This window comes from Physella acuta, unplaced genomic scaffold (genome assembly GCF_028476545.2).
Source record: "Physella acuta isolate Inbredline_101_S28 unplaced genomic scaffold, ASM2847654v3 ptg000017l, whole genome shotgun sequence".
In the NCBI taxonomy this organism is placed as follows: Eukaryota; Metazoa; Mollusca; class Gastropoda; family Physidae; genus Physella; species Physella acuta.
The window spans coordinates 269,797-294,830 of NW_026731537.1; the positions used below are offsets into that span (position 1 = coordinate 269,797).

The following is a 25,034-nucleotide window of genomic DNA, read 5'->3' on the forward strand; positions in this document are numbered from 1 at the left end:
CTATCTGGGCATGGACCATCTATCTAGGCACAGTCTTCTCCATTGAACACGACAAGTGTCTCTAGTGTGACATTGGTGTGTATGGAATACAGCGCAAGTATACAGACCCAAACTAATGTAACCACCTAACCATATGGACAACACACAAACAAACCAAATGCTGGTACGTCAGACAACACACACACAACTCTAACTCAACCATAGACGACTTATATCTACACACACACACACTCACACAAACATACGCACACAGACACACGTAAGTACAACACACATATAACATAGGAGGATTGCTCCGTTAAAATTGCCGGTTGAAAGTTTGATTTGATCCAAGTTTTGACGGATTCTTGTGTTGTGTCTCAGCATCAATCAACTTGATTATCAGATCAATGGGGAGGAAACCCACGTTAGATAACTATACATGAACAGAGTTGCTGCACTTGCGTGCCGGCCCGACCGGTCTAAAAACACGATAATTACCGACGCGAGTCAAATTGAATTAGATCTCTGCCATTGATTTTTTTAAACCTGTTTGCTGTGGCATGAATATTTGATAAACGTGTTCCACTTGCGCTAAACCTACGCTAAACCTACGCTAAACCTACGCTAAACCTACCATACACCTACCCTAAACCTACCCAAACCTACCTAAACCTAGTGCAGTGGTTAACCTTGTTACCAGCAGGACAGTTGCAGGAGAGATGAAGATGAAGGTTGTTGAAGGACACACGTCGTGACTGGGATTTGGTTGCCGTTGGAATCGATTTGAAAAACTTGGAAAGGATATGTCTACAACAAGCCGGCGACTCACTAGGGAAATAAATTTCCTATTAGCTCTTTTTCAAATATTGTCATCATCATTTTAGTAATTTTTATATCTCTTTTATTAATGTGTTCATCTTTTTTATCAATTAATTGAATAATATCGCTTTGAACGTGTGTTAATCAAGCTTTCATGTTTTTGTATTGCCCAAGTTTTTGGTGTATTTCAGCAAAGTGTGAGACAATGCACGTGAAAATTAGTTCAAAACCAGGTTTTTACTCTGCTGTCTAACTAGCACATCTTATGTTGTCTAACTAGCACATCTTATGTTGTCTAATGTCTGACTAGCACATCTTATGTTGTCTAATGTCTGACTAGCACATCTTATGTTGTCTGACTAGCACATCTTATGTTGTCTAATGTCTGACTAGCACATCTTATGTTGTCTGACTAGCACAGCTTATGTTGTCTGACTAGCACATCTTATGTTGTCTGACTAGCACATCTTATGTTGTCTAATGTCTGACTAGCACATCTTATGTTGTCTGACTAGCACATCTTATGTTGTCTGACTAGCACACCTTATGTTGTCTGACTAGCACATCTTATGTTGTCTGACTAGCACATCTTATGTTGTCTGCTGTCTGACTAGCACAGCTTATGTTGTCTGACTAGCACAGCTTATGTTGTCTGCTGTCTGACTAGCACATCTTATGTTGTCTGACTAGCACATCTTATGTTGTCTGCTGTCTGACTAGCACATCTTATGTTGTCTGACTAGCACATCTTATGTTGTCTGACTAGCACATCTTATGTTGTCTAATGTCTGACTAGCACATCTTATGTTGTCTGACTAGCACAGCTTATGTTGTCTGACTAGCACATCTTATGTTGTCTGACTAGCACATCTTATGTTGTCTGACTAGCACATCTTATGTTGTCTGCTGTCTGACTAGCACAGCTTATGTTGTCTGACTAGCACATCTTATGTTGTCTAATGTCTGACTAGCACATCTTATGTTGTCTGACTAGCACATCTTATGTTGTCTGACTAGCACACCTTATGTTGTCTGACTAGCACATCTTATGTTGTCTGACTAGCACATCTTATGTTGTCTGCTGTCTGACTAGCACAGCTTATGTTGTCTGACTAGCACAGCTTATGTTGTCTGCTGTCTGACTAGCACATCTTATGTTGTCTGACTAGCACATCTTATGTTGTCTAATGTCTGACTAGCACATCTTATGTTGTCTGACTAGCACATCTTATGTTGTCTGACTAGCACACCTTATGTTGTCTGACTAGCACATCTTATGTTGTCTGACTAGCACATCTTATGTTGTCTGCTGTCTGACTAGCACAGCTTATGTTGTCTGACTAGCACAGCTTATGTTGTCTGCTGTCTGACTAGCACATCTTATGTTGTCTGACTAGCACATCTTATGTTGTCTGCTGTCTGACTAGCACATCTTATGTTGTCTGACTAGCACATCTTATGTTGTCTGACTAGCACATCTTATGTTGTCTAATGTCTGACTAGCACATCTTATGTTGTCTGACTAGCACAGCTTATGTTGTCTGACTAGCACATCTTATGTTGTCTGACTAGCACATCTTATGTTGTCTGACTAGCACATCTTATGTTGTCTGCTGTCTGACTAGCACAGCTTATGTTGTCTGACTAGCACATCTTATGTTGTCTAATGTCTGACTAGCACATCTTATGTTGTCTGACTAGCACATCTTATGTTGTCTGACTAGCACACCTTATGTTGTCTGACTAGCACATCTTATGTTGTCTGACTAGCACATCTTATGTTGTCTGCTGTCTGACTAGCACAGCTTATGTTGTCTGACTAGCACAGCTTATGTTGTCTGCTGTCTGACTAGCACATCTTATGTTGTCTGACTAGCACATCTTATGTTGTCTGCTGTCTGACTAGCACATCTTATGTTGTCTGACTAGCACATCTTATGTTGTCTGACTAGCACATCTTATGTTGTCTAATGTCTGACTAGCACATCTTATGTTGTCTGACTAGCACAGCTTATGTTGTCTGACTAGCACATCTTATGTTGTCTGCTGTCTGACTAGCACAGCTTATGTTGTCTGACTAGCACAGCTTATGTTGTCTGCTGTCTGACTAGCACATCTTATGTTGTCTGACTAGCACATCTTATGTTGTCTGCTGTCTGACTAGCACATCTTATGTTGTCTGACTAGCACATCTTATGTTGTCTGACTAGCACATCTTATGTTGTCTAATGTCTGACTAGCACATCTTATGTTGTCTGACTAGCACAGCTTATGTTGTCTGACTAGCACATCTTATGTTGTCTGACTAGCACATCTTATGTTGTCTGACTAGCACATCTTATGTTGTCTGCTGTCTGACTAGCACATCTTATGTTGTCTGACTAGCACATCTTATGTTGTCTGACTAGCACATCTTATGTTGTCTGACTAGCACATCTTATGTTGTCTAATGTCTGACTAGCACATCTTATGTTGTCTGCTGTCTGACTAGCACATCTTATGTTGTCTGACTAGCACATCTTATGTTGTCTGACTAGCACATCTTATGTTGTCTAATGTCTGACTAGCACATCTTATGTTGTCTGACTAGCACATCTTATGTTGTCTGACTAGCACAGCTTATGTTGTCTAATGTCTGACTAGCACACCTTATGTTGTCTAATGTCTGACTAGCACACCTTATGTTGTCTAATGTCTGACTAGCACACCTTATGTTGTCTAATGTCTGACTAGCACATCTTATGTTGTCTGACTAGCACAGCTTATGTTGTCTGACTAACTAGACTACTGATATCCTCCCCACACAGATCCAGAGCACCCCCCCACAGATCCAGACTACCCCCCACACAGATCCAGACTACCCCCCTCCCCCCACACAGATCTAGATATCTGCCCAGACTAAACCCCCCCCCCACAGATCCAAACTACACCCACCCCCCACAGATCCAGACTACCCCCACCCCCCACACAGATCCAGACTACCCCCACCCCCCACACAGATCCAGACTACCCCCACCCCCCCCCCACCCCACAGATCCAGACTACCCCCCTCCCCACACAGAACCAGACTACCCCCCTCCCCACACAGATCCAGACTACCCCCCCTTCCCCCCCCCCCCCCACAGATCCAGATGTCTGCTGATATTTGCTCTATTGATCAGTTATGACCGCTGGGCAACGACCCGAAGAAATGAAGTCAGCCTGCTGGAATGCAATCATCATCAATCATGAATGAAACAATCTCAACGTTAGAGAGATCTGTGTCCGGATAAAATAAATTCATTACTACGTCACAAAGTCACGTGGGGGCGGGATAAAATGACGTCACAAGCACGATCACCGATTCTGCATACGTCACAGCCTCCAGAAATAAAGGAAGATTACACGTCTGCTTCCATTAGCGTCACACTTCCATGGCGGGATCTGTTCTTGGTGGCCCATCTAGTCCTGGTGGGGTTCTCGTGCTGCTAAAAATAGAACGGTTTCCGGTTTCACATTCTGGTAACTTCACATCAAGGTCATATGGGGAATGAGGATCCAAGGAATTCTTCCAGCCAGATCATACAGTGTATTCGTAAGAAGATGGGCTTTACAGCAAGATTATACAGGGAATTTGTAAGAAGATGGGCTTTAAAGCAAGATCATAAACGTGTATTTGTAAGGATGGGCTCAGTGGACCCTGGATGGGCTTTACAGCAAGGTCTAAAAATATACTGCGGACTTTACAGCAAGGTCGAGTTCACAGATTAAAGGGCAACAAGATGAACTCCTCTGTCCCTCTTGGGCACGAACGAGATGATGAAGGGCGACAAGAAAAGTGGAGATGGTTCTCTAGCGCGACCTTCATTGTGTACATGTTGGACCAAGATAGGTTCGTAGGTGAGGTGTGATGGTGAACAGAGTGTGTGGTGTGATGGTAAATTGTGGGGGAGTGATGGTGAGTAGTGTGTGGGGAGTGATGGTGAGTAGTGTGTGGGGGAGTGATGGTGAGTAGTGTGTCTGTGAATTAAGTTCGAGCAGTAGTTCGAGTGAGTGTTGTCCTATACATTAGCTCAGTAGTTCGAGTGAGTGTTGTCCTATAACTTAGCTCAGTAGTTCGAGTGCGTGTTGTCCTATAACTTAGCTTAGTAGTTCGAGTGTTGTCCTATAACTTAGCTCAGTAGTTCGAGTGAGTGTTGTCCTATAACTTAGCTCAGTAGTTCCAGTGAGTGTTGTCCTTTAACTTAGCTCAGTAGTTCGAGTGTTGTCCTATAACTTAGCTCAGTAGTTCGAGTGAGTGTTGTCCTATAACTTAGCTCAGTAGTTCGAGTGTTGTCCTATAACTTAGCTCAGTAGTTCCAGTGAGTGTTGTCCTTTAACTTAGCTCAGTAGTTCGAGTGAGTGTTGTCCTATAACTTAGCTCAGTAGTTCGAGTATTGTCCTATAACTTAGCTCAGTAGTTCGAGTGTTGTCCTATAACTTAGCTCAGTAGTTCGAGTGAGTGTTGTCCTATAACTTAGCTCAGTAGTTCCAGTGAGTGTTGTCCTATAACTTAGCTCAGTAGTTCGAGTGTTGTCCTATAACTTAGCTCAGTAGTTCGAGTGAGTGTTGTCCTATAACTTAGCTCAGTAGTTCGAGTGTTGTCCTATAACTTAGCTCAGTAGTTCGAGTGTTGTCCTATAACTTAGCTCCCGTCCATTGAGAAGTTTCCCCCACCCACAACAGCTCACTTGGACAATTGAAGCTCCCGATACACCGCGATTCCCCCGACCCCCTAATACCCTGCCCTCCCCCTCCCCATTCTCTGGAACCGTAAAGTTTCCCCGAGTGCCAGGAGAGTTTAAAATGGATCAGTTTCCCGGCTTGTTGTGTCCTAATTCTCGCTTTGATGTGGCTAGCAGTCGGTCTGTCCCGGGAGGGGGTGGGGGGTGGGGAGGCGGGGGGGGGGGGGGGGGGGTTGGCCTGTTAGGCAGGGGGGTGGGGGCGACAGACATGGGACCTTCAGGGACGGGAAAACGGACGATACGAAACTGGGTATCAGGGAGGAATGATTGGGAGGCATGGGGGGGGGATAACTGGGGGGGGGGGGGGGGTAACCATGTACATGGTAGGGGGGGTAACTTCATGTACATGGGGGGGGGCAACTTTCTGTACATGGGGGGGGGCAACTTTCTGTACATGGTGGGAAAACTTCCTGCCATTTAACTAGTTACATTTATTCCCCCCACCCACCCCTTTTTCCATTGAGAAAGATGCACGTGACTTATCTGCATTATTTATTCTCGTCCCGTCCAGACGCTGATCCACGAGATGTTAACAAGTTATCGGGCTTTACCGAAGAGCTATAAATAGTATGGGCTCTTGAATGGGCCTTGTACGCCGTTGTGTAAGACTGCCAAGATGGCGCCCTCTGTATCTAGCACTTGCATGCCTGCCCCATGTCTGCGCATGCGTTACAAAATTTTTGTTGATTTGTCATGTGTAGGGGTAGGATTTTCTAAAAACCTCAAGTTGATGTGTCGTGTTGATGTGTCGTGTTGATGTGTCGTGTTGATGTGTCGTGTTGATGTTTCGTGTTGATGTGTCTTGTTGATGTGTCGTGTTGATGTTTCGTGTTGATGTGTCTTGTTGATGTGTCGTGTTGATGTTTCGTGTTGATGTGTCTTGTTGCTGTGACGTGTTGATGTGTCGTGTTGATATGTCGTGTTGGTGTGTCGTGTTGATGTGTCGTGTTGATGTGTCGTGTTGATGTGTCGTGTTGATGTGTCGTATTGATGTGTCGTGTTGATGTGTCGTGTTGGTGTGTCGTGTTGGTGTGTCGCGTTGATGTGACGTGTACCTCCGACAAGCCTAAAGACGATTGAATTCGAGACAACTAAGTTTAAAACATAAGGAAAATACAACTCAGATGATACAATTAGTAACACTCACAACCCCTCACAACCCCTCACAACCCCTCACAACCACTCACAACCCCTCACAACCCCTCACAACCCCTCACAACCTCTCACAATGACACACAACCATTAACAATCATAGACAATGTTGCATGTGTTCGATGAAAAGCTAGTGTGAGCAATAAATGGAACTCCTCTTCACAAAGTTGCAGGGTGGGGGTGGGGGAGGACGTAGACATCTCAAACAACATGTAAGGACGAGACAACCTTAGGGTCACATCGCCAGCCTAGATAACAAGAGAATCGAACTACAGCAGCAGTCTACAGCCACAGCAACCACGACCACAACCACGACAACAACCACGACAACAACCACAACCACGACCACAACCACGACCACAACCACGACCACAACCACGACCACAACCACGACCACAACCACGACCACAACAACCACAACAACCACCACAACAACCACCACAACAACCACCACAACAAACACGACAACAACCAGGACAACAACCACCACAACAACCACCACAACAACCACGACAACAACCACGACAACAACCAAGACAACAACCACGACCACAACCACGACAACAACCACAACAACAACATGGATTATCGGCTCAGCAGCTCCTTATTCTAGTGACTCGTAGACCTTTCTTGGCTCCATTTTGTAATGGCTCAGACATTTCAGGCGACGATGTATTCAATGGCTCAGACATCCAATCATTCAGAAGCTGCTCTTCGGCTCGCAGACTTCCATTTATACCATGACATTTAATGGCCCCCATGACATTTAATGGCACACATGACATTCAATTGCCCACATGACATTTAATGACGCACATCACATTTAATGACGCACATGACATTCAATGGCCCACATGACATTCAATGGCCCACATGACATTTAATGGCCCACATGACATTCAATGGTCCACATGACATTTAATGACGCACATGACATTCAATGGCCCACATGACATTCAATGGCCCACATGACATTTAATGGCCCACATGACATTCAATGGTCCACATGACATTTAATGTCCCACATGACATTTAATGACCCACATGACATTTAATGACCCACATGACATTTAATGACCCACATGACATTTAATGACCCACATACTCTGAGACCTCAGCTGTGTTATAGGAGAATGAACTTGACGCTGTGTTACCATTTTACTTGTTGACGATACTAAAGAATCTGATTCCTAAATGTCGTCTGGTATGTTGGATCACGTGAGTGGGACCGTTACTCCAACTACCAGTACCGCAGATAATCTTAGACAAAACTTTGGCCATAAAAACACGTCCTTTGATAATAAACGTTTAATTATTGATTGCCATTAAAGCCTTGCCCTCACGAGAGTTTTAGGATAATCCAGTCGGACATTGAATATTTGAAAGCTCCATAAAACAGCCGGCTAAAAATACTGTAGAACAGCTGGAGACGTCGGTAGAATACAAAAAAATCTGGATGGTACACCGTCTACTTGTGTCCACTGTCTACATGTGTCCACGCTCAGAGTGTCGACTGTCAATGTCTTTCCATCGTCCACTTGTCTACAGGTGTGTCCACTTGTCTACAGGTGTGTCCACTTGTCTACAGGTGTGTCCACTTGTCTACAGGTGTGTCCACTTGTCTACGGGTGTGTCCACTTGTCTACGGGTGTGTCCACTTGTCTACAGGTGTGTCCACTTGTCTACAGGTGGGTCCACTTGTCTACAGGTGTGTCCACTTGTCTACATGTGTGTCCACTTGTCTACAGGTGTGTCCACTTGTCTACAGATGTGTCCACTTGTCTACACGTGTGTCCACATTGACGTGACCCAGTTATTACCAGATTTCAAATCTTCACTCGTGTGCAGTTCTTTAATCACCAACGTTCATAATCTAAATGACCAGCAAAAATTAGCTGGACATCTTGACCAACCCCACCCCTGTACAATCTACTTAACAAAATACACGTTGACCACTCTTCCCCCCCCCCCCCCCCCCCAGAAGTTTCTAGTCTGCTTCAACTTTTGCAGCTAGTGACCTTTAGCAGGAATAAATTATTCAACACACCACTCAAATTATTCGTTACAGGCCTAAACTGGATCATAGCCAGGAAAAACGACAACAAGGAGTGATCTCCCCTTAACATGCCGACTGAGGGTGGGGCGTTTCTTGGCCGGGATTAAGTCCCTTGAAAGATTTGACGATGCTTCACTCACTTTGATCTGGCTAATGATTCGATTTTTCTCAAGCTTTTCACTGTATTTAAATCAGAACGTGTGGGGGTTAGAATGTGTGGGGTACGTGTGGAGGTTAGAATTTGTGGGGTACTTGTGGGGGTTAGAATGTTTGGGGGTAGTTGTGAGGGTTAGAATGTGGGAGGTAGTTGTGGGAGTAGTTGTGAGGGTTAGAATGTGTGGGGGTAGTTGTGGGGGTTAGAACGTGTGGGGTAATTGTGGGGGTTTCTCCGGTTGTTTTAAGACAAGAAGACAAGAAGACGCCAAACAGTTCAAGTTGCCCATGAGAATGTAGGACACACACCAAGTCAGCTAAAGACGAGGACAAAAGTTTTTGGAGCTCAAGAACTCACCCAGGCCAAGACTTGTCAAAGTCACGTGGTACTATTTGACCATCTTCTGGTACTCACAAAAGTGACGAAATGTTAAATTGTGACAGATAGCCGATTGACAGACCACTGGGGGCCATGTGACAGACCGGTGGGGGCCATGTGACAGACCACTGGGGGCCATGTGACAGACCACTGGGGGCCATGTGACAGACCACTGGGGGCCATGTGACAGACCACTGGGGGCCATGTGACAGACCACTGGGGGCCATGTGACAGACCACTGGGGGCCATGTGACAGACCACTGGGGGCCATGTGACAGACCACTGGGGGCCATGTGACAGACCACTGGGGGCCATGTGACAGACAACTGGGGGCCATGTGACAGACCGGTGGGGGCCATGTGACAGACCGGTGGGGGCCATGTGACAGACCACTGGGGGCCATGTGACAGACCACTGGGGGCCATGTGACAGACCACTGGGGGCCATGTGACAGACCACTGGGGGCCATGTGACAGACCGGTGGGGGCCATGTGACTTCTGCTGGTTGTGTACGAGGTCAAGGGTCAAGGTTATACAAGTTCCCCTTCTAAAACAATCGTCAGCTGTCTTGTTGGCAGTCCCAATAGAGATCAAGAAAAAAAATGGTGGGAAAATCTTGGGTCAGGAGACCAAGATAAATGGAGGGTAAATAGTAGGGGAGGGGCGACATGAAGGGGGGAGGGGCGACATGAAGGGGGGAGGGGCGACATGAAGTGTAAATCAATATAAAGAGAGTTTCTGCTACACTCGTGGACATTCCAGGAATTTGAAAACTTGAAACCTATAGATACAGTTCAATACTTCAAAAACCAAATGTTTTCAATCGCATTTACCACGTGGACGACAAGATCTAACAACATGACATTCATAACATAATGTGACATCAATACTTAAAGAATGATAACATGACATCAATACTTATAGAATTACAATATGACATCAATATTTAGAGAATGACAATATAACATCAATACTTATAGAATGACAAGATGACATCAATACTTATAGAATGACAATATGACATCAATATTTAGAGAATGACAATATAACATCAATACTTATAGAATGACAAGATGACATCAATACTTATAGAATGACAATATGACATCAATATTTATGACAAGATGACAAGATTTTCTCTTGGCTGAATTCTTGAATCAGCTGAACATTACAGATTAAAATCTGACGTCAAGTTTTTAATCGACTCATCAGCTTAATGGGGCATCACTCTCTAGATCTGCAGCTTAGATCGTTGTAAACTCAATAAAGATCGATCTAAAATCAATAAACATCGATCTAAAAATAACTGGCAACAACACGGCGATAATCGATCTTTATTCCCTGCTACACATCACGTGACTTTGTCAGCCAGTGTACCACGTGACGTTTGTTAGGCGGAAGTGGTTATCCAAACTAGATGCCATGATTATCCCAGCTAGATGCCATGATTATCCCAGCTAGATGCCATGATTATCCCAGCTAGATGTCATGATTATCCCAGCTAGATGCCATGATTATCCTAGCTAGATGCCATGATTATCCCAGCTAGATGCCATGATTATCCTAGCTAGATGCCATGATTATCCCACCTAGATGCCATGAATATCCTAGCTAGATGCCATGATTATCTCAGCTAGATGTCATGATTATCCCAGCTAGATGCCATGATTATCCCACCTAGATGCCATGAATATCCTAGCTAGATGCCATGATTATCTCAGCTAGATGTCATGATTATCCCAGCTAGATGATTAACCTAAACACAACGTCCCTCACACCAACCAACTCAATTAAACCGATGTTTGTCTGATTGTGACCGCCATTACCAAGGTTAGCCAAGAAGAATCGGATTTATTGGGCAAGATTTTTTTATCTCTTGGGTGTCGGGGGGGGGGGGGGGGGGGGAAGAAGGGAGCAGCGAACAATTATGAGGCATAATGCTCTGAGAGGAGGGGGCGTGGGGTGGAGGCGTCATTTGACGCTTTATTTCGCCGAGTTATGCGAGAAGAGAGACGGTTTGCTTTAGATGGAGGTTTACTGTTAGGTTTAGATGGAGGTTTACTGTTAGGGTTAGATGGAGGTTTACTGTTAGGGTTGATCATACACCACTTGTTCATGCACGGTGCTAATTTCACAAGTTGTTGGCGCTGATACCCGTCCAGCGGTTCTAACTCTGCTCGGTCGGACCCTCGTGACTGGCGCCTGGGATACAGCTTACGGGTGGGGTTACAGAGCTAGACCCCCGGGATAGAGAGTTAGACCCCCGGGATAGAGAGTTAGACCCCTGTCTAGCCTCCATTAATGTATGCACGCGTAGAGCAATAAACACATTGAGTGAGAGTTTGTAAGCACGTGCATGCACGCGACTCACGCACATGACCAAGTGGTGACCAGCCAACTCCTCACACCAAGTGGTGACCAGCCAACCCCCCACACTACGTGGTGACCAGCCAACCCCCCACACTACGTGGTGACCAGCCAACCCCCCACATCAACTGGTGACCAGCCAACCCCCCACATCAAGTGGTGACCAGCCAACTCCCCCACACCAAGTGGTGAACCCCCACATCAAGTAGTGACCAGCCAACTCCCCACACCAAGTGGTGACCAGCCAACCCCCACACTAAATGTTGTACATTTGCTGGTCAATACTTACTGTTAATTTAAGTAATAAACACATTTCTATCGATAGATATTTCTATGTACGTGCGTGCTTTATCGCATCAAATATCGCATCTCATGAGTCGGTTGGCTGTAAGGCACTACTTTATTGTTACTTCAAGCTGGAATCATTACAGTCACGAGACTAGACTATAATTAGACCAAGATTATTTCATGATGAGGTCATGATTATTCCATGATTAGGGCATGATTATACCATGATTAGGCCATGATTATATCCCGATTATGTGCCCGTGATTCGAGAGGTTTATTGCAGCCCTTCTTGTGAGACTCTCGTATTTTATGGCCTTCCTACTTCACTTCTGCAAGCATCTACAGCCAGCCATCTAGACGTGTCATACGTCATACAGCCATCTAGACGTGACATACGTCATACATCTATTACCCCGCCTCATATACTGTCCGTGTAACCATATGTCATTGAAAACCAACCCAGTCAAGTGTCCAGACGCGCCAGTCTCTGTATCCAACACACGCTACATCCGTCACACTGACTTGAGATGTATCTTAAGATAATCGTCCATCTATCACAATCGCCTATCATTATTATAGACGAAAACAAAACACAACATCTTCACTCAAGAAAACATTTTAGTCAAAGAGTCGACAAAAAATATGTAGCTAAATCGAGGTTTGCTAGACACGAGTTGTGAGAATTATCTGATGTCAATTCTCGTTGATTTGGTCAGATGATTTGCTGTGGGACTAATTGACATGTGTTCAATTGGGAAGGGGGGGGGGTGAAATGTAAATGTGAGGGTGTGGTGTAAATGTGAGGGTGTGTGGTTGTGAGGGTGTGTGGTAATGTGTGTGATGAAGATGGCGACTAAAGCAATGTGCTTGTACAGAGGCTTAGCAAGTTGTCAAATGATTTATTTTTAAAAACTACGTTTTACAGAGGATGTTTTAATCCTAATCTTTAGAGATGGTAGTGGATTAAACCTACTCTTTAGGGATGGTAGTGGATTAAACCTACTCTTTAGAGATGGTAGTGGATTAAACCTACTCTTTAGAGATGGTAGTGGATTAAACCTACTCATTAGAGATTGTAGTGGATTAAACCTACTCTTTAAAGATTGTAGTGGATTAAACCTACTCTTTAGAGATGGTAGTGGATTAAACCTACTCTTTAGAGATGGTAGTGGATTAAACCTACTCATTAGAGATTGTAGTGGATTAAACCTACTCATTAGAGATGGTAGTGGATTAAACCTACTCTTTAAAGATTGTAGTGGATTAAACCTACTCTTTAAAGATGGTAGTGGATTAAACCTACTCTTTAGAGATGGTAGTGTATTAAACCTACTCATTAGAGATGGTAGTGGATTAAACCTACTCTTTAAAGATTGTAGTGGATTAAACCTACTCATTAGAGATGGTAGTGGATTAAACCTACTCTTTAGAGATGATAGTGGATTAAACCTACTGTTTAGAGATTGTAGTGGATTAAACCTACTCTTTAGAGATGGTAGTGGATTAAACCTACTCATTAGAGATTGTAGTGGATTAAACCTACTCTTTAGAGATGGTAGTGGATTAAACCTACTCATTAGAGATGGTAGTGGATTAAACCTACTCTTTAGAGATGGTAGTGGATTAAACCTACTCATTAGAGATGGTAGTGGATTAAACCTACTCTTTAGAGATGGTAGTGGATTAAACCTACTCTTTAGGGATGGTAGTGGATTAAACCTACTCTTTAGGGATGGTAGTGGATTAAACCTACTCTTTAGAGATGGTTAAACCTACCCAGCGCCAGCAGCGACCTTGAGTGTGGGTCAGCGTGTCTACCAGCACAACTGGACCGTCAGAAAAAACTAATCGCTGGGTTCCTCAATATGCATGGCAGATCAGGCTCTACTGGCATTAGGGCAACGATTGGTCGTCTATTATTAGCTGCTCGTGCTTTATGGGCTCTACCCGATACAGTGTGACACGTGACGGGTTAGCTGATGCTCTGATTGGCTGATCCTAGGTGGCTGCGGCCGTGCGAGATCCGTCACTGATGACTCTCCGACGCCGCGTCCACATTTGATGATAGCCGTCTGACGCCGCGTCCACATTTGATGGCTGTTTAGCGCTCGATCTCTAATGGCCGATATCAAGACGATTGATCACGTGTCACAAACCACGTGATGGCCTACATCCGGGGAAGTATGCGACGGCCTTTTTCCCTCTCAATGTTTGTCGACGTCATCAATATTAAACGGATTGTAAAGTTGATTGTGTTTGATGATTGTAAAGTTGATTGTGTTTGATGATTGTAAAGTTGATTGTGTTTGATGATTGTAAAGTTGATTGTGTTTGATGATTGTAAAGTTGATTGTGTTGGATGATTGTAAAGTTGATTGTGTTAGATGATTGTAAAGTTGATTGTGTTACATGATTGGAAAATTGATTGTCTTAGATAATTGGTAAGACCTAACAGTTTGACCATAGAACCATCAGATGACCTAACAGTTTGACCATAGGACCATCAGAAGACCTACAGTAGCCACCAGCGAATGAATCAACCCAGCTGTTTTGTTGAACACATTATCGACCCGAGTGAAATGTCAACATATCAAATTTCATTTTCATTCCCCTGCAATGTTTCTTGAAATAGCTTGTTAATTATTTTCCGACAATTAGGTCTGAAATATTTCAGATAAAAACTGATGACAAAACTGATGCAACAAAAATGTCTGTTTGCTACATGACGTGTGATTGGTTGGTTAAACCACGAGAAGTTTTCCATCTGATGACATATTCAGATAAATGGCTACCCACATTTGTACTGCTACAGGCTACCCACTTTTATACTGCTAGAGGCTACCCATATTTGTAGTGTACCAGCCCCCTGATGCACCAACCCCCCTGATGCACCAACCCCCCCCCCTGATGCACCGACCCCCTGATGCGCCGACCTTATGATACACCAACCCCACTGATGCACCGACCCACTGATGCACCAACCCCATTGATGCACCGACCCACTGATGCACCAACCCGCTGATGCACTGACCCCGATGATGCACCAACCCCCCTAATGCGCCAACCCCCCTGATGCACCAACCCACCTGATGCACCAAACCCTATGATGTACCAACCCCCCTAATGTACCAACCCCCCTAATGCACCAACCCCCTGATGAACCAGCCTCCTATGATACACCAACCCCCCTGATGCACCAACCCCCCTAATGCACCAACCCCCCTAATGCACCAACCCCCCTGATGCACCAACCCCCCTGATGCACCAACCCCTATGATGTACCAAATCCCTGATGTACCAACCCCCCTGATGTACCAACCCCTATGATGCACCAACCCCGATAATGCACCGACCCCCCTGATGTACCAACTCCCCTGATGCACCAACCCCCCTGATGTACCAACCCCTATGATGCACCGACCCCCCTGATGTACCAATCCCCTGATGCACCAACCCCCCTGATGCACCAACCCCCCAGATGCACCAACTCCTATGATGTACCGACCCCCATGAGAGACGATGGAATACATCCTGGACATCTCGCCTCATTCTATCAGCAGCGATCAGTGGGTGGGTGTGGGTAGGGGTGTGGGTAGGGGTGTGGGTAGAGGTGTGGGTAGGGGTGTGGGTAGGGGTGTGGGTAGGGGTGTGGGTAGGAAAGTGTGGGTAGGGGTGTGGGTAGAATGTGGGTAGGGGTGTGGGTAGGGGACAGGGTAGGGGTGTGGGTAGGGGTATGTGTAGGGGTGTGGGTAGGTTTGTGGGTAGGGGCGTGGGTAGGGGCGTGGGTAGGGGTGTGGGTAGGGGTATGGGTAAGGATGTGGATAGGGGTGTGGGTAGGGGTGTGGGTAGGGGTGGGGGTAGGGGTGTGGGTAGGGGACTGGGTAGGGGTGTGGGTAGGGGTGTGGGTAGGGGACTGGGTAGGGGTGTGGGTAGGGGTGTGGGTAGGGGTGTGGGTAGGGGACTGGGTAGGGGTGTGGGTAGGGGACTGGGTAGGGGTGTGGGTAGGGGTGTGGGTAGGGGTGTGGGTAGGGGACTGGGTAGGGGTGTGGGTAGGGGTGTGGGTAGGGGTGTGGGTAGGGGACTGGGTAGGGGTGTGGGTAGGGGTGTGGGTAGGGGTGTGGGTAGGGGTGTGGGTAGGGGTGTGGGTAGGGGTGTGGGTAGGGGTGTGGGTAGGGGACTGGGTAGGGGTGTGGGTAGGGGTGTGGGTAGGGGTGTGGGTAGGGGTGTGGGTAGGGGTGTGGGTAGGGGTGTGGGTAGGGGTGTGGGTAGGGGACTGGGTAGGGGACTGGGTAGGGGTGTGTGTGTGGGTAGGGGTGGGGGATTGGTGTGGGTAGGGGTGGGGGTGTGGTGTTATGGCAACTCGCTATCGGCTGACTTCATATCTAGAGTAGATGATTGATCAGTTGACCAGCCATACTCACGGCCATACAAACATGAGATGTAGACACAGATCCACTTTTGTACCATGTGATGTAGACACAGATACACATATGTATCACGTGATATAGACACAGATAAATTTTGTATCACGCCGAGTGATGTATAAAGCGTCATACTATCACAGACATACAGCCAGACATACCGGCCGACAAAAAGACAGACGAGTATAAATGACGTCATTTCATGGCTACAGTAGGCGAGTTTATCTCTGTGAGGTCAAAGGTCAGACAGGTCTTTCAATGAGCTGTTGAACACGTCACGTGGTCTAATGGTCATGTGATGTACGGGTTCTCTGGTGTTACAGACTTGTGGTCCTGTGGTCCTACAGACTTGTGGTCCTACAGACTTGTGGTCCTACAGACTTGTGGTCCTGTGGTCCTACAGACTTGTGGTCCTACAGACTTGTGGTCCTACAGACTTGTGGTCCTACAGACTTGTGGTCCTGTGGTCCTACAGACTTGTGGTCCTACAGACTTGTGGTCCTACAGACTTGTGGTCCTACAGACTTGTGGTCCTGTGGTCCTACAGACTTGTGGTCCTGTGGTCCTACAGACTTGTGGTCCTGTGGTCATACACACTTGTGGTTCTGTGGTCCTACACACTTGTGGTCCTACAGATTTGTGGTCCTGTTGTCCTACAGACTTGTGGTCCTACACACTTGTGGTCCTACAGACTTGTGGTCCTGTGGTCCTACAGACTTGTGGTCCTGTGGTCCTACAGACTTGTGGTTCTACAGACTTGTGGTCCGGTGGTCCTACAGACTTGTGGTCCTTCAGACTTGTGGACCTACAGACTTGTGGTCCTACAGACTTGTGGTCCTACACACTTGTGGTCCTACACACTTGTGGTCCTACAGACTTGTGGTCCTACAGACTTGTGGTCCTGTGGTCCTACACACTTGTGGTCCTACAGACTTGTGTTCCTGTGGTCCTACACACTTGTGGTCCTACAGACTAGTGGTCCTACAGACTTGTGGTCCTGTGGTCCTACAGACTTGTGGTCCTACAGACTTGTGGTCCTGTGTTTCATCAAGCGTTAAGCCGCCCAGAACATGTCGAGTGCTTGTTTTAGCGACACTTTTGAAATCTCGTCCAAACTTTTCATTTTCTCTCCCCTCCCCGGGGACGGGCCTCATCTCCCCTACACCTTAAGCAATAAACAACATGAGAGTTTATAACACACCAGAATCGCCAGAGACGCGACAAAAAAAACAACTCGTCCGCCGTTTTTAAAAATTATTTCCGTTTTTAACGAGGAAAAAAGCAAGTCGCAACACTTGGAACTCGTACTTGGCCATCTCCACTGGAACTCTGGAATCATGTTCTGATCTGTTTGTTCACATTCTCTAGGGAACGATAGCTGCTTGTTGTGGTGGCTTTTCATTTTAAGTCCCCAGAAATCCTGCGTCATTCGGACTCTGCGTCATTCAGCTCCAAACAGCTTCGCTACAACAATAAACAGACGCATGGAAATTCTTAAGCAGACTATGGGAGATAAAATAGCTTAGCACCCAGAGCCGCAGTAAATCTTTTCTGGATATTTGTGTAAGAGATTCATTTCAACAAATTTTTCGGGTTCGCTGAAGTATTATCAACTACAAAAATGGCTACATTTGGTGGATATTTAGTTCGAATGTAGCAATTGTGCTTATTATATAGCTCAAATCTATCAATATTTGGTGGCGACATAGCTCTAACGTAGAGATGTTAGATAATCCAATAGATCTAATGACCCAAGGTTTGAATGCTCCAAAGATCTAATGTCCCAACATTTGGATGCTCAATAGATCTAATGTCGCAAGGTTTGGATGCTCCATAGATTTAATGTCCCAAAATTTGGATGCTCCATAGATCTAATGTCGCAAGGTTTGGATGCTCCATAGATTTAATGTCCCAAAATTTGGATGCTCCATAGATTTAATGTTCCAAAATTTGGATGCTCCATAGATTTAATGTTCCAACATTTGGATGCTCAATAGATCTAATGTTGATAAATCTGTTATGACGTATTCAGACATCCAGCTGAAGGTACCCAGTGACGATTACCACAGGAAAACACCAAGGTAACTTTCCCCCGCCCCATTACACCACCAACATAATCACTCCCCACCCAAATACCACCACTTAAACCTAAACCAGCAACCAGTCAACCTAAACCAGCAACCAGTCAACCTAAACCAGCAACCAGTCAACCTTTAGATCAGACAAAAACTTGTCCATTGTTTTCTGCTGACTGCAAACATTGCTGAGACACAGGTATAAAAGTGAGGAGAGATTAACATTGATCTATCTATCTAGAGAGAGAGAGAGAGAGAGAGAGAGAGAGAGATGTTATACACGGTCAGACAAGAAAACAATGTGCAGGTACCAAAGTGACATTTGCTTGGATTTCCTCGTTACAAGATCTTTGTTGTCACTCTTCTGGGTGTGATGTCAAGGTCGTCTGGCTGTGATGTCAAGGTCGTTAAGCTTTGACGTCAAGGTCGTCTGGCTATGATGTCAAGGTCGACTGGCTTTGACGTCAAGGTCGCCTGATTAAGTACTCTCAAGAACCATGTTAATCTACGTGTGATTAATTTTACACGGCAAAACAATCGATCTATGATCGAATATTGCCAGTCTAGGCGCCATTTTCCGGATGGGGCGTCCTTGGGTTCCAGAGATGTTAAGAAATGTCTCCATTTATTGCATGATCCTTCTAATACGGCTCAGCGAAAGATTAGTTCAATTCCTCATCATTCACTCAACACAACAACGGAGATTCCCAGTCTAAAAATAGGTGAAAGGATGCACCATAAAAGGTTTGCATTGAAAACTAATCTCCATTATGACCGGAAGATTATTCTCAAACCTAGAGGAGACAAGAACGTTTTTAAAGTCAAACGAGAAAATCGACAAACTCAGCTCAATAAAAAACTCTTGTTTTGTTCTACACTAGCCTAGTTTTTATACGTTCTATTCCAACACAGGTTAGGTTTTCTTCTACAACATTTTAGCTTACATTTGTCTCAAATCGCTAAGCCCAGTAGAAAATCTGGCGTCTATAATATCACAGTCTACAATACTTTCCTAGCACACTACAGCAGTAACGTGAAATCGTTTGCTTATATGGACGCCTTGACGTTTAAGTTCTAATCTTGCTCAAATCAACTTTGTACACGTTCATTGGCCATCTTAAAAGAAAACAATTGCGAGTGAATTCAGAATCACTAAATCCAATTTAGCAAGCGCATTTTATTTTATCTATCTTTATTAAACCCACCTCTAGTTAATCCACCCCCAGTAAACCAACCTATGATTAACCCACCTAAATAAACCCACCTAAGATTAACCCACCTAAATAAACCCACCTATGATTAACCCACCTGAAATAAACCCACCCAGCTAACGAGCCACTAATGTATACATTCCAGACATTCTTCAGACGGCGACTATTCAGCGGTTGAGACAAGCGTAAAGAAGCGCACCTATCCTCTGCTTCACCTACAGACACGTAGACTCGATAATGAAAGTCTACGCACAAGATTCGCTGATCCTACCTCAGCATAGTTACCAAGTGATCCAAGACACAATGACGGTCGAGTCGCATGGATCAGTGCGGGTTCTGGGTCCAATCCTAGCTCGGGGCAACATTTGGATCCAACCAAAAGGCTCCATGCTGGTCAGCCGAGACGGCCAGCTGACCATCCAAGGGTCCCTCTCGCTCCTCGGTACCCTGTCGGTAGAGGGTAGCCTGACAGTGCGGGGTAGCCTGATGCTACACAGCTACCTGATGGTGGACGGCACGGTGAGCGTAATGGGGCCCCTCACTGTGTGCGGTATCCTGATCATTGGAGGCGCCCTCACGGTACAAGGTCACATGACCATAGAGGCAGAAGGCTCCGTCATAGTGGATGGCACATTAACAGTTCAAGGTCGACTCAATGTCAGGCCGCGAGGTCAGCTTAATGGACGACCGCCAGCCACCTTAAATGTTCAAGGTCATTTCATGGAATTTCCGGGCCAACAGGAGCAGAGTTTACCAAGCAGCCATTCTAAGTTAGGTCTCGCAGGGATGTGTAGGGGTGGGGCCGACAGGGGCGGGTTCAACAGGGACGGGTTCAACAGGGGCGGGTTCAGTACGACTGTTTACACCGACTGACACTAACGACACCAACGACAAATCGATGACAGTGACAGAAAACGACTTAAACAACGTTTTTACTTTTATTATTTGTTTACTTATATTTTATACTCAGTTTAAATAAAATTTTACATTTACCTATAGTATTCCAAGCTTCACCTACAGTTTTTACATACAAATTTCTAAATTAATGTTCATGTTTTAACTTTGCATTTTAGATACCATTCAAAATTTCGCATTTTAAAATTTGATATTCAATACGTTTGTAAGTAATCTGTAAATGTTGGATGTTTGTCCCAAGATGTTTGTCCCAAGATGTTTGTCCCAAGATGTTTGTCCCAAGCTGTTTGTCCCAAGATGTTTGTCCCAAGATGTTTGTCCCAAGCTGTTTGTCCCAAGCTGTTTGTCACAAGATGTTTGTCCCAAGCTGTTTGTCCCAAGTTGTTTGTCCAAAAATGTTTGTCCCAAGATGTTTGTCCCAAGATGTTTGTCCCAAGATGTTTGTCCCAAGATGTTTGTCCCAAGATGTTTGTCCCAAGATGTTTGTCCCAAGATGTTTGCCCCAAGATGTTTGTCCCAAGCTGTTTGTCCAAAGATGTTTGTCCCAAGCTGTTTGTCCCAAGTTGTTTGTCCCAAAATGTTTGTCCCAAGATCTTTGTCCCCAGCTGTCCCAAGATGTTTGTCCCAAGATGTTTGTCCCAAGATGTTTGTCCCAAGATGTTTGTCCCAAGATGTTTGTCCCAAGATGTTTGTCCCAAGATGTTTGTCCCAAGATGTTTGTCCCAAGATGTTTGTCCCAAGATGTTTGTCCCAAGATGTTTGTCCCAAGATGTTTGTCCCAAGCTGTTTGTCCCAAGATGTTTGTCCCAAGATGTTTGTCCCAAGATGTTTGTCCCAAGATGTTTGTCCCCAGCTGTCCCAAGATGTTTGTCCCAAGCTGTTTGTCCCAAGATGTTTGTCCCAAGATGTTTGTCCCAAGATGTTTGTCCCAAGGTGTTTGTCCCAAGATGTTTGTCCCAAGATGTTTGTCCCAAGCTGTTTGTCCCAAGATGTTTGTCCCAAGATGTTTGTCCCAAGATGTTTGTCCCAAGCTGTTTGTCTTAAGCTGTTTGTCCCAAGCTGTTTGTCCCAAGTTGTTTGTCCCAAAATGTTTGTCCCAAGATGTTTGTCCCCAGCTGTCCCAAGATGTTTGTCCCAAGATGTTTGTCCCAAGCTGTTTGTCCCAAGCTGTTTGTCCCAAGCTGTTTGTCCCAAGCTGTCCCAAGTTGTTTGTCCCAAGATGTTTGTCCCAAGATGTTTGTCCCAAGCTGTTTGTCCCAAGCTGTTTGTCCCAAGATGTTTGTCCCAAGATGTTTGTCCCAAGATGTTTGTCCCAAGATGTTTGTCCCAAGATGTTTGTCCCCAGCTGTCCCAAGTTGTTTGTCCCAAGATGTTTGTCCCAAGCTGTTTGTCCCAAGATGTTTGTCCCAAGCTGTTTTTCCCAAGTTGTTTGTCCCAAGATGTTTGTCCCAAGTTGTTTGTCCCAAGATGTTTGTCCCCAGCTGTTTGTCCCAAGATGTTTGTCCCAAGCTGTTTGTCCCAAGATGTTTGTCCCAAGATGTTTGTCCCAAGCTGTTTGTCCCAAAGATGTTTGTCCCAAGCTGTTTGTCCCAAGATTTTTGTCCCAAGATGTTTGTCCCAAGGTGTTTGTCCCAAGATGTTTGTCCCAAGGTGTTTGTCCCAAGATGTTTGTCCCAAGATGTTTGTCCCAAGATGTTTGTCCCAAGATGTTTGTCCCAAGATGTTTGTCCCCAGCTGTCCCAAGATGTTTGTCCCAAGCTGTTTGTCCCAAGATGTTTGTCCCAAGATGTTTGTCCCAAGGTGTTTGTCCCAAGATGTTTGTCCCAAGGTGTTTGTCCCAAGATGTTTGTCCCAAGATGTTTGTCCCAAGATGTTTGTCCCAAGCTGTTTGTCCCAAGATGTTTGTCCCAAGATGTTTGTCCCAAGATGTTTGTCCCAAGCTGTTTGTCCCAAAGATGTTTGTCCCAAGCTGTCCCAAGCTGTTTGTCCCAAGATGTTTGTCCCAAGATGTTTGTCCCAAGATGTTTGTCCCAAGATGTTTGTCCCAAGATGTTTGTCCCAAGATGTTTGTCCCAAGATGTTTGTCCCAAGATGTTTGTCCCAAGATGTTTGTCCCAAGCTGTTTGTCCCAAAGATGTTTGTCCCAAGCTGTCCCAAGCTGTTTGTCCCAAGATGTTTGTCCCAAGATGTTTGTCCCAAGATGTTTGTCCCAAGATGTTTGTCCCAAGATGTTTGTCCCAAGATGTTTGTCCCAAGATGTTTGTCCCAAGATGTTTGTCCCAAGATGTTTGTCCCAAGATGTTTGTCCCAAGATGTTTGTCCCAAGATGTTTGTCCCAAGATGTTTGTCCCAAGATGTTTGTCCCAAGATGTTTGTCCCAAGATGTTTGTCCCAAGATGTTTGTCCCAAGATGTTTGTCCCAAGATGTTTGTCCCAAGATGTTTGCCCCAAGATGTTTGTCCCAAGATGTTTGTCCCAAGGTGTTTGTCCCAAGGTGTTTGTCCCAAGATGTTTGTCCCAAGATGTTTGTCCCAAGATGTTTGTCCCAAGCTGTTTGTCCTAAGATGTTTGTCCCAAGATGTTTGTCCCAAGCTGTTTGTCCCAAAGATGTTTGTCCCAAGCTGTCCCAATCTGTTTGTCCCAAGATGTTTGTCCCAAGCTGTTTGTCTTAAGATGTTTGTCCCAAGATGTTTGTCCCAAGATGTTTGTCCCAAGATGTTTGTCCCAAGCTGTTTGTCCCAAGATGTTTGTCCCAAGCTGTTTGTCCCAAAGATGTTTGTCCCAAGCTGTCCCAAGATGTTTGTCCCAAGCTGTTTGTCCCAAGCTGTTTGTCTTAAGATGTTTGTCCCAAGATGTTTGTCCCAAGATGTTTGTCCCAAAGATGTTTGTCCCAAGATGTTTGTCCCAAGATGTTTGTCCCAAGATGTTTGTCCCAAGATGTTTGTCCCAAGATGTTTGTCCCAAGATGTTTGTCCCAAGATGTTTGTCCCAAGATGTTTGTCCAGTTATGTGTTTGACGTGGCTCTAGTCAACAGAAATCTTTCGTCATCATTGCCGCGTCATGTCCACCCTGCGTCAGGCTCAACCTGCGTCGCGCTCACGCTGCGTCATGTTTAGCCAGCGTCATGCTCACCCTGCGTCATGTTTAGCCTGCGTCATTCAGCACGGCCCATCTTTCCCTAACAATAAACAGACGCATGGACATTCTGCAGCAGACTATAAGAGATAAAAATAGCTTAGCGTCCAGAGCCGGGATAATCTTTTGCTCGATAGTTGTGTAAGCGATTTGTAAGCGATGTGTAAGCGATGTGTAAGCGATTTATTTCAACAAGATTGTAAGCGATTTATTTCAACAAGATTGTAAGAGATTTATTTCAACAAGATGGTAATAGATTCATTTCAACAAGATTGTAAGAGATTTATTTCAACAAAATTGTAAGCGATTTATTTCAAAAAGATTGTAAGAGATTTATTTCAACAAGATGGTAATAGATTTATTTCATCCAGATTGTAAGCGATTTGTTTCAACAAGATTGTAATAGATTCATTTCAACAAGATTGTAAGCGATTTATTTCAACAAGATTGTAAGCCATTTATTTCAACAAGATTGTAATAGATTCATTTCAACAAGATTGTAAGCGATTAATTTCAACAAGATTGTAAGCGATTTATTTCAACAAGATTGTAATAGATTCATTTCAACAAGATTGTAAGCGATTTATTTCAACAAGATTGTAATAGATTCATTTCAACAAGATTGTAAGCGATTTATTTCAACAAGATTGTAATAGATTCATCTCAACAAGATTGTAATAGATTCATCTCAACGAGATTGTAATAGTTTCATTTCAACAATTTTGTAAAAATTCATTTCAACAAGTTTGTAAGCGATTTGTTTCAACAAGATTGTAAGAGATTCATTTCAACAAGTTTGTAATAGATTCATTTCAACAAGATTGTAAGAGATTCATTTCAACAAGTTTGTAATAGATTCATTTCAACAAGATTGTAAGAGATTCATTTCAACAAGATTGTAAGAGATTCATTTCAACAAGTTTGTAAGAGATTCATTTCAACAAGTTTGTAATAGATTCATTTCAACAAGATTGTAAGAGATTCATTTCAACAAGTTTGTAAGAGATTCATTTCCACAAGTTTGTAAGAGATTCATTTAAACAAGTTTGTAAGAGATTCATTTCAACAAGTTTGTAAGAGATTCATTTCAACAAGTTTGTAAGAGATTCATTTCAACAAGTTTGTAAGAGATTCATTTTAACAAGTTTTATTTTTGTTTGATGAAGTAGGTTGTACAAGCTATAAATAAAACTGAAAAAAACAAACCTTTTATAATATGGGTTTTAAATACATAATAATGACCCACCCTTTTCTTATAGTTATTGTAGGACATAATTATATAATTTAGGGAAATTATGTATTTTCTACGTTTTAGTG

At 44.4% G+C, this 25,034-nt stretch overlaps 2 protein-coding genes across 2 annotated transcripts in view; one reads left to right on the forward strand and one right to left on the reverse strand.

The window, feature by feature from the left end:
* The window catches only part of LOC131937049 (glutamate receptor 2), a 138,545-nt gene that overhangs the window by 106,200 nt on the left and 7,311 nt on the right, over window positions 1–25,034 (reverse strand). The gene's annotated exons all lie outside the window — the stretch shown is intronic.
* On the forward strand, window positions 19,240–20,654 carry LOC131937058 (uncharacterized). Its single transcript, XM_059294247.1, has 2 exons — window positions 19,240–19,367; window positions 19,812–20,654. The coding sequence occupies exon 2, from the start codon at window positions 19,904–19,906 to the stop codon at window positions 20,537–20,539; it is 636 nt and encodes a 211-aa protein (XP_059150230.1). The 5' UTR covers window positions 19,240–19,367; window positions 19,812–19,903; the 3' UTR covers window positions 20,540–20,654.